The 11355-nt window shown below is 42.0% G+C and overlaps 1 protein-coding gene across 1 annotated transcript; it reads right to left on the bottom strand.

Annotated features, from left to right (window-relative positions):
• Positions 1-2147: 2147 nt before the first annotated feature.
• On the bottom strand, positions 2148-3806 carry LOC130096853 (oocyte zinc finger protein XlCOF26-like). The gene is made up of 2 exons (XM_056263541.1): positions 3749-3806; positions 2148-3086 (listed from the first exon to the last, which is right to left on the bottom strand). Exons 1-2 carry the CDS (start codon positions 3804-3806, stop codon positions 2191-2193), a joined length of 954 nt encoding a protein of 317 aa, XP_056119516.1. The 3' UTR covers positions 2148-2190.
• Positions 3807-11355: the final 7549 nt, after the last annotated feature.

Raw genomic sequence — 11355 nt, forward strand, 5'->3', positions numbered from 1 at the left:
TGGCTACAACACTCCGGCCAGACATGGTCCTGTGGTCTCCATCAACAAAGCTGGCATATGTTGTGGAATTAACAGTACCATGGGAAGATGGGGTTGAAGAGGCTTATGAGAGAGAAAAAAACAAATATTCCGACCTGGCAGCTGAAGCATCCCAGAACGGCTGGAAGACCAGTATCTTCCCAGTAGAGGTGGGATGCAGGGGATTTGTTGCCACATCTACCACCAGGTTGCTGAGAAAAATAGGCGTGAAGGGTCGCTCTCTCCAACAGGCCATCAAGTCCATGTCAGGTGCTGCCGAAAAAAGCAGTAACTGGCTTTGGATCAAGCGCAAGGACCCCAACTGGGCAGCAAGGTAGAGACAGATGGTATGCGGTCAGGCTTAAGCCCAACTCAGGGAGAAGGACGCCCCTGCCATGCAGAGCCCATCAGGAATATGGAGGGTATGGCATGGAGAGGGGTGTACCTGGGACGCTGGGTACACCGTTGAGCCTTCTGGAGACGTTGTGGGCTTCAATCAACGAAACGTCGATGAAGCAGGGTGCCCACCTGATGACCCCAATGACATAGCTTACCCTCCTTTTCACCACTCCACACCGACTGCTACTGTCAAGAGTTTCCTACTTAAGGGATTCAAACATCTAGTTCTATTAGCTTTACTATCAATACAACGATTAGTTTTAAGTGTAACCATTGTATATCGATATAAAATATTACTTCAAAATAACCTACATGAATTATATCTGCGTATTTATACACAAGAATGCTTGGACGCGCTACCACAGCGCATGATCCCTAAGGGAACGTCTGTCAATTCCACCAAGTGGTTAAAACGTATAATTTATTATAATATTATTTGATAAATACAAATAAAAACCTTTTGGCGAATTGCAGAATTACAGGAAAGTAATGGCACAATTCCACCTGTAATAAGTCAGTCTGGCCACAATAGGAACCACACGCTTTGTGACATTTAAAAATATTTTTCTGATTTACAGTAGACCTAATGTTTTTATATATATATATATATATATAAAAAATTTCTACTGAGGAAACAGGGAGCTATTGGCACAATTTCACCTGTTGTAAGTCAGTCTGGTTAATAGGAACTACAACCGTTGAAACATGATAAAAGAAAAAAAAACTTTTACAGAAATCTCCTAAAAAATAATTGTTTACTGTAAATACATGAAGGATATTTGTAATTTTAATTAATACAAATGATATGTTTTAACAACTTGGAGGAATTGACAGACGTTCCCTTAGGGATCATGCGCTGTGGTAGCGCGTCAAAGCGTTCTATAAATATAAAAAATATAAATATGCAGCTATAATGCACGTCGGTGATTTTGAATGATGGTTGGTTAGCTATACATACTGTTAAAACTAATCGTGGTATTGATATATTTAGACTGCTGACTGACTCTATTGAACAATGGCAAGGAAAACTAACTTTATCGCGCCCGAGAGCCCTCTAGTGGTCGGGAGCATTTCCGTTGTGTTGCGGCTTTATTTCGTTGTGTTGTAGATTTTCCGTTGTGTTGTGGCTCATTTTCCGTTGTGTTGTGGATTCATTTCGTTGTGTTGTGAACTTATGTTTGCTTTTTAAATGTTGTTGTGTTGTGCACTACTGGGCCACCGTAGCATATACTTAAAGTATACTAAGTATACTTGAAGTTGTTCCAATTTAGCACACAAAAGTACACTAAATACCATTCAATTTATATTTATTTGAGTAGCGCTTTCACAATACACATTGTTTCAAAGCAGCTTTACAGAAAATGCATAGGTCCAAATTACAATTTAGAGTGATCTGTTATCAGAGGAAGCTGTCTAAGTTATGCATTTCAGAAATGTTTTAATACACTTTAATACACTAAAAGTTATGCTTTACTACAATTTAATCACAACTAAAATATATATGTTTAAAATTAGTTGTTCCAAAATATCACAAGTTAACAAATCATTAACACCTGAAATATACTGAATTAGTCTGGCTGCAAGTTTACTTTGCTTTTTTTTTTTTTTTTTTACCAGGGTTTGCTTAATCTGAATATTGAATTATTTCCCAGACAGTAACATAGTGTCGGCCCAGATCTGGCCCACATCTGGTACATGTGGATTCAATGCGTACCGGATGTGGGCCGACACCATGTTGCTCTCTAAGTCATGGATCTGAATGTGAAACTTTGCTCACTTAGATAACTTGTGGCAATGCTGTTTCTTATGTCTTATTAGATTACGGAAGTTGGCGAAACTCTTCCCACATGCAGAGCACTGGGGCGGCTTCTCTCCGGTATGAACTCTCTCGTGATCTTTCAGGTATACCGAGTTAGTGTAACTCTTGTCACAGTGTGAGCACTTGTATGGTCTCTCTCCAGTGTGAACTCTCTCATGTAATCTTAAGGTGCCCGGTGTAATGAAGGTCTTCCCACAGTCAAAGCACATGTAAGCTCTCTCACCAGTGTGAATACGCAGGTGCACTTGTAAATTCTGCAGATGTGTAAAACTCTTTCCACATGAAGAACAAAAGTGAGGCTTGACAGCTGCATGGATGTTAAGGTGCTTTCTTAAGCTTGATGATTGAACAAATGTCATCTGGCACTGATCACAGCTGAAGGACTTCACATCGGAGTGAGTGCGCATATGATCGGCCAAGGCCGGTCTACACCTGAAACTGTTTCCACACTGAGTGCATGAGAACGGTCTTTCTCCAGTGTGAATTCTCATGTGATCCTTTAGCCTTGCTTTGTAAGCGAAACTGTTTCCACACTGAGTGCATGAGAACGGTCTTTCTCCAGTGTGAATTACCATGTGTCTTTTGAGTTTTGATTTATGGATGAAACTCTTTCCACACTGAGTGCATGTGAAGGGTTTTTCTCTCATGTGATTTTTCATGTGCACTTTAAGGTTTCCTTCAGTTGTGAAACTCTTTCCACACTCAGAGCAGGAGAAAGATCCAGTTTTTACAGCTTGTTTCTGTGTGAAATTCTTTTCCGTCTGTGAAACGACTGCGTTTCCATCTTCATTTGTGAAATGATGGGGTTTTTGAAACCGATGCCGTTTGTCTTCATTCACTTCCGTCAGGTCTAAAATCAACACAATAAATTCCCATAGTTAAATTAAAGAAAGGTAAATGAGGAACATAAAAAATTAAGTTCAACATAGTGTCGGCCCAGACCCGGTATGTGTTGAACCCACATGTACCGGATGTGGGCCGAGACTATGTTGCTGTCTGGGTAGTATCTAGTTTTAGATGTATTGTTATATGTCAGTTTTCATTATAGGGATGCACCGATATGAACATTTTGGCCGACAACCGATAATTCTTTATATTTGAAAGCCGATAACCGATATATTGGCCGATAAATCTAAATCCATATTTTGCTATATCTTTTGAGAGCCTGATTACAAAAACAAATGTCTCATCATTAAAATCCTTGTCCCGATCACACAGTTATAATGTTCTCATTATATTTGTATGTAGCTGATATGACAGACTTGTTGCACTTTACAATAGTTTCCTTCTTTTGAAGTGATTCCAATCAATTCAAAACCATCATGTTGAACTGTGCGCATCTGAAGTGTCTCAGCTAATAATACTTTATTTATCGGCTTTAATAATAACAATACCATTAAATATAAACATATATCGTCCGATACCGATATGGTGGCTGATATACCGTGCATCCCTAGTTTTCATCTTAATGTTCCTCATCAGTCATTAAAGAGAATGAAGGAAAACACAGACCTGTTTGTTCCTCTGTTTCTTCATCTCTCAGTCTGCAGGGTTCCTCCTCAAACTCCATCTTTACAATAGTATATCAGTCGTTTCTCTGCTTGCTGCTTCTTCTGTCTCCTGTGTTTCTCTGCCTGCTGCTTCTTCTCCTGTGGGGAAGATGGGAATATTCCCAGCATTTAAACTCTCATGAACGGCTGTGTGAACGGCTTCGCTGACTGAACGAGTGAATTGTGGTCGTTGTTGCTCATTTAGCAGATGATCATCACATTTACAATCACTCTCAATTATCCAGGTGCAAATGTTTGCTCAAATAGTCATTCAGAAACTAATTTCTAACTCATCTATCTGATTTTTGTGTTGCCTTTACATGAAGGTTTACCAGATTCATTAAATCAAATGTTGTGAGATTTATTTTAAAAAAACTTTCTTGCAACAGAACATCATCCAGACGGTAAATAATGACAAACATCAAATGAGTGTTGTGTTTGCCTCCTATATTATGTTACCAGTAGCCTACTTATTTCTTCATGGTATTTTAGTCTAAATCAGCGGTTCTCGTCCAAGGTGATTACGCAAAATACACAAAACAAGCATGAAAATAAGCCAAAAACAACTAAAAATCAAGATAACAAATATACATATTTCTAGTTATTCTAGCTCTAACGTGTTTTATCAAGTAGAAATTGTGAGTGAAGTCAAAAAGGTTGAGATCTACTGGTCTAAATCTTCTCAAAAGTGGTGTTATCATCAGGAATAAGCTCTATATTTACAGCACCGTTAAACTGTAAATGCTTCAGTTCAGAGAGAAGCTGATAGAACGTTGATGAGGGCTGATTGCTGTAATCAGACATCCATTAAACCTGTGAATGTGTGCAAAGACAAAAGAATAGTTTGCAATTTCAAAGATACAGGTTTTGTAACTTTACCATTTAACTTCTAACTAAAAAAAAAACTCCAGTTAGGTGTGTCATCGTTGCATCATAATTACTTGTGGACATTTTTTATTTTCAATGTAGGCCTACTTCTTTGAGATACTAGACTATAGGGTTATTTGCGTTTCAGCGCACTGAAAATGTCCTGATGTCTGTCTTTCTTTTTTCTGCCATGATGGTTGGCTGGCTGGCTGGCTAACACACACACACACACACACACACAGAGTTAAGGTAATTTACAGTAGGAGAAAGACTTTGTTCTATCATCTATTACCTTCTATAATGGGTTTCAATGTTGCTAGTAGTCAGTGAGGATAACCATATAGTAGCACCTTAGCTTTATTATCAACACAGCACTGGTACAACAACTAGCTTCTCTCATCGACCAGGATTTAGCTGCTAACACTGGTTGATTGATGTACTAGCTAGCTACCTTAGCAAACACGTCAAATAACTGTAGAACATAGTTTAAGTGTAACTGTAATTCAGTGCTGCAACAAAGACTGATGCAACAGCAACAGGCGAACAAATTATGAATGAACATTTACTTAAAAAAACAGCTTGATATCAAAGACAAAGGCTGCATTCGGGTGGGGGGTATTTTAGGGATCTTACTAAAATATAAAGTCAAATCATTGTGCTGTTAAAATGACTATCACATTATAAACATCTCTCTCTCTCCAAATAGGCTTAATAATTTTATTAGCACTAATAAAACACACGGGGTGCCGTGGCCAGCATTTACCCGCTTTATCTCTATAGACTTCGCAGCTTTAAAAAAACAAAACAACAATCATCATTCCCAATGCCGATACCTGACAGCCAATCCGAGCCAGAATTAGCCTGAGGTAAGTTAGCTTACAATGTTAACTGTCCTGTTAGATACAGACAGTGATTTTGACGAATTTTAGATAAAAAAATGTTTGGGTATTTTCTATATGTAGCTGAACGTGTTTCTAAATCGTTTCTGCATTTCCTCAATGTTATAAAACGAGCGGTATTGTAATATGGCGAGCGGGCGCCGTTAGTGCAGAGCGAGCAGGAACGAGTAAAGTTAGTGAGTTGTCGTCGAAAAAGATGGATAAAGCAAAAAAGCTGTTGTCAGGGGCTAAAAATAGAAAAAGATAGAGGGGAAAGGAGATGGCATGTCAATTGATGCGACAGCAGCTAAATAAGTGCATGGTGAAAGCCAAGGCAACAGGTAGGATTTAAAGTGTGATATCCAGGCATGCTAATGCCATCGGGACTACCGGGAGATTCCCGGTGAGCCGACGTGCTTTTTGGGCCGATACATCTCATACTTTTTTGTTTTGTTTTTTTTGTCTTAACGGCCCATATAACTCGTACATCGACCGCCCATTCGTTTTGTTTTGCTTAATTGACGGCGCTGGTTTAGTGCCGATGTAACGCATTATTGTGCATTGGTCAAAAAAACAAAAACTCAGCGTTAGGTTTTTTTCTGACACTTCATGAAACACGTAGATCAGCGGCTCATTGATGTTTTCTTGATTGACACTGGGCTGGCCCAATCACAAGTATAGAAATATACTCTTTCAAGTGTAGAAATTAGTACAAGACTAATTATGAATGTAAGGATATGTGTATATCCTTCTCACCTTTTTTTTATGGGGTGAATATAGTATCAAAATGATTAACACGTGCAAGCACAGATATCAATGAACCTGATTAATGTTGCAGAAATGTTTTACTATCCACAACCAACTTGCATGTGCAAAATTCAAAATTGAATGAATGTGTTGCAATTTGTACAAATAGAGACATTTTTGTGAATACAAATGTTTTCTTTTGTATTAGTGTATCATAATTTGCTCATGCAACAAAGATGTGCATGTGTGGATCAGGTGACACGCATCCATTCATTGACATCTTTTCTGAGTCAATCTCATTTGATTCATTTGGATTTTAAGACTTTCTTTTCACTGTTTTTAAGCACTTCACGACCCACACACAAACAACTACAAATGAATAGGCCTGGTGCTAGTTATTAATGTGTGCACAACTACCCATCTATTTGACAAATTCCCAAATGTGCGTCACTACATTTAAACTAATAATACAACTTGTGTGTGCAAAATCCAGAATCACATGAATGTGCAGCATTTTGTACAAATAGACACATAGTTGTTAATACAAAACCTCGATTTTGTATTAATGTAGGCCAGAATTTGTGCATGCAACAAGTAAGATGTGCATTTGTGGATGATTTGACACGTGCATTCATTGACTCGTTTCTGAGTCGATCCTATTTGATTCATTTGGATTTTGAGACTTTCATTTCGCCGGTTTCGCCTTGCACGATCCACACACACTGTCTGAGAAAACCTGCTACCACTAGATGGCAGTATTCTGCTAAAACAGACAACGGCCGCGTAATCGAGCGATCTTCCCCATTTACGCTTAATGTGAGTGATATCGAAGCACCACATTTAGTACACAATGTAGGCCTACCTTATTAATAAAGTATACTTTGTATAGGCAAACAGATTAAATCAGATTATGAACAACACCCATGGAAAACCAATATAAAATGCTTAACGTGCAATATAGTGAGTTGCATGTTTAATAAGGTGTAGCTATAGGCTACTGAGTTTTAATATCACCGTCTTACTGCATTGACGTTAAGCTTTTTCTTTATAATAATAGGCTCTATGGGAGGAAAAATATATAGCCTACAGACAAGAGCCTATAAGTTATATAACGTGACGCGCAAAGTTTCAAAAGGGTTTTTGGTGACTTACTACAGGTGAAAAATGCAATATTCCAACCTTTGGAACATGAAAAAAAAAAAATCTTTTTCAGTATTGACTATTGAGTGCATAACTGAACATACTTATTTGAAGGTTGACTTTTTTTTTGTATTAAAAACACTTCTTTTATTGGTCGGATGAAATATGCTTATTCATGAGCTGTATGCCAAAATCATCAGTATTAAAACAATAAAAGACCTGAAATATTTCAGTTGGTGTGCAATGAATCTAAAATATATGAAAGTTTAATTTTTATCATTACATTATGGAAAATAATGAACTTTATCATAATATGCAAATTTTTTGAGAAGGACCTGTATATAGGATAGATCCTTTTCCAAAGATGGTAACACACCCTATAGATATTTTGGGTAAAGGTCTTGTATCATGTGACTTCTCAGAATAGAATGGCAACATTCCTTGCCTTTCTTCAGGCTTCCAAAAGTCAAACCAAAGATTCACATAGATTAAATAATAGTGTACAAATTTATAGCTAAATTACTTCTTTTTTAAATAATAAAATCTTCAACATGTGATGATCAGGTGAGTGTGTGCAAGTGTGAGCCAGGAGGGATTATGGGAAATGTAGTGTGCTGAGGTGACTGAGGATTGTGACAGATATGTTGAGTAATATTTCACTGTTCCCTTTCGAACGGTCACTTCGTATTGCGTAGCTATACGCAGTGGGAAAACTCCTTTTCCTCGATTTACTGAACCTCTATGTAAAATGCATTTGCAGCTGCATAGCTAGCACATTGAGCGTCTCGCTCGCTCGCTCATAGGCTGTGCTGCAGCAACTGCACACTCAATGGCGCGGGCGCCTCTGACGTGCAACCAATGAGATCACTCTACGTCATTACACGTCAGAGCCCGTCATAGGGGCGAGGCCTAGCATATATAAGCCCCTGAATTCGCCATTATAGCAGATTTTACTCCTTCAGCGACAAACTACACGTCTCTGTCTGTTTTACTAAGCCTTCGCCATCGAAGAAGCCCTTCAGCCTGAGCGAGCATTATTCAGCAGATTACGTCTTCTTCAGGCGTTTGTCTCCTGACGCCGTCTCACCTGTGGCTATCTGGCGATATCTTTGCTATTGCTACACGCGAGGCGTTGTTTCAAATGCCTCGTGTTTCGAACTGCGCCACGTGCGCACGCAAGCTGCATGAGGCCGATCACCATGCGAAATGCATTTCATGCCTGGGACTCGACCACGCGGAGAAGGCCTTCTCCTCTGGCGGATGTGCGGCCTGTGAGAGCATGCCCATCTCCTCTCTGCGGACTCGGCTAGCTCTCGCCAGGGAAGAAGACGCCGCTTCGCCCGCGCCTCCTCCCTCGGCCCTTCTTCAGCCAAGGAAGAAGGAGCGCCGCAGCCAACGGCAGCCCGAGAGCATGGATGTGAGTGATCGGACGCTGGCCACGTCCCCGCGTGCCTCACTCTCTCCCGCTCGATCGTCGCCGGTCCTGTTTGAAGGAGATCAGGCAATCGGGAGGAACATGGCGAGCTTGGTCGTGACTGAACGCCATCTCTGGCTAAACCTCACCGACATTAAAGACTCGGAGAAGACGAGGTTCCTCGATGCCCCGGTTACCAGCACCGGTCTCTTCGGCCCAGCGGTTAAGGGGTTCGCGGAGAGGTACACCGAGGCACAGAAGGCGTCCCAGGCTATGCGACAATTCCTGCCTAAACGCTCTAGCTCCGCATCGAGCAAACCCAAACCAGCTCCGTTTGCGCCTCTGCCAGCGAAACCGAAGCAGCAGGCCTCTCAGCCCCGCCCTGCAGCTGATGCCCAGCGCCAGTCAAGAGCTGCGAAGCGCTTCCCGATGCCCCGGCACCGCCGAAGTCATCCTTGCACGCGGCACGAAGAGAGAGGGCGAGTGTCCCGCACCGGCCGGACCACCCTCGAAAAAGCCCATGAGACTTCCCACAACCCCCTGTTCAGTTCAGGCGGATGGGGATTTTATTTCTGTAAGCAGGCCCGCAACAGTAAGCGCGTCTTTACAAACAAACGCCGTTTTCACGGTGACCCAAACAAAGCACAAAAAGAGCATGTTTCACAAGCACAACATACGGGTTCACGGTCCCCTTCAAATAGGTGGCCTGTCCCCTGTTGTAACACTGACTTCCCCACACGCAAATGCCTGTACAGTCAGTCAAACACTCAATGTATGCACAAATCACATTATAAGGGTTTCAGGTCCCCCTATGTTAGACGGCCCCCCTTTCAGTGTGTTAGTCCCTAGCCACACGGGTTCTAGCCTGGCAAGCTATCCCCGATGTGTCGAGTTGGGTCATAAACATTATAAAGCGAGGCTACTCGCACCAATTCACTCTCAGACCCCCAAAGTTTCAGGCGGTTATCGAGACCTCGGTGAGAAGCGACGTGGGTCACGTGCTTCACACCGAAGTGCAGAAATTATTAGCAAAAGGGGCGATAGAATTAGTCCCCCCTGCGCTAAAACAAGCGGGTTTTTACAGCCGTTATTTTCTAGTTCCAAAGAAAGACGGCGGTCTCAGACCCATACTAGATTTGAGACATTTGAACAGGGCTCTCATGCGACGTCCCTTCAAAATGTTAACCATCAAACATATCCTTGCGCAAATTCGCCCGGGGGATTGGTTTGTTACAATGGATCTGAAAGATGCTTACTTTCACATTCAAATAAACCCTTGTCACAGGCCATTCTTGAGATTCGCCTTTGAGGGACAGGTTTATCAGTACACAGTTCTACCGTTCGGTCTGTCTTTGGCACCCCGCACATTCACGAAGTGTGTGGATGCAGCACTCTCTCCTCTGAGACAGAGAGGAGTGCGCGTGCTAAATTACCTCGACGACTGGCTGGTGCTAGCGCAGTCGAGAGGCGAACTACTAGCTCACAGAGATCTAATTCTCGGCCATTTAAAATGCCTGGGTCTCACGATCAATGTTTCAAAGAGCAGACTATCCCCCTGCCAGAGTGTGATCTTTCTGGGCATAGTTTTAAGGCAAGGCAAGGCAAGGCAAGTTTATTTATATAGCACATTTCATACACAATGGCAATTCAAAGTGCTTTACATAGAAGAAATTAAAATAATCAAAACAAATACGAATAATTAAAACAGTTTAGAATAAAAAATCAAATAAAGTAGTACTGGTCCACCCCTATCTGAGATGGAAGAGATTGAGCCTTTTAGAGAAGAGATTTTAGACTCGGTGTCGATGAGAGCGTGCCTCTGAAGAAATTTCAGAAACTACTGGGTCTCATGGCAGCATCACCAGTGCTCCGCATGGGATTACCGCGCATGCGCCCACTGCAGCACTGGCTGAAACTCCGGGTGCCAACACATGCATGGCAGTCATGCAGCTTACGCATCAGAGTGAATCACGGTTGTTAAAGGACCCTGGTTCCCTGGCGGGCTCAGGACTGGTTCCAAGAGGGTGTGACAATGGGGACAATTTTCAGAAGGAAAGTGGTCTTTACAGATGCGTCCAACCTGGGTTGGGGGGCATTACACGAGGGCACGCCTGCATCCGGCCTCTGGTCAAGCGCGGAGCAGAGCTTACACATCAACTGTCTGGAAATGAAAGCAGTTGGTCTGGCCCTGAATGCATTTCTGTCGAGCCTCAGGGGTCATCACGTCTTAGTCCGTACAGACAACATGTCAGTGGTGGCCTACATAAATCGCCAAGGGGGTGTCAGGTCAGGTGGCCTGCATGCTATGGCGAGAGATCTCCTCTTATGGGGACAGAACAATCTGAGTTCTTTGAGGGCTGCACATATCCCGGGCGTCCCTAATCTGGGCACGGATATGCTCTCACGGGGCAACACTCCCCTCGGCGAGTGGTCCCTGAACCCTCAGACGGTCAGTCTAATATGGGAAGTGTTTGGCAGGGCCGAAATCGACCTGTTTGCCTCGAAAGACAACACCCATTGCAA

The sequence above is a fragment of the Rhinichthys klamathensis genome, unplaced genomic scaffold (assembly GCF_029890125.1).
Source record: "Rhinichthys klamathensis goyatoka isolate OS25496 unplaced genomic scaffold, OSU_Roscu_1.1 h1tg000207l_1, whole genome shotgun sequence".
Taxonomy (NCBI): Eukaryota; Metazoa; Chordata; class Actinopteri; order Cypriniformes; family Leuciscidae; genus Rhinichthys; species Rhinichthys klamathensis.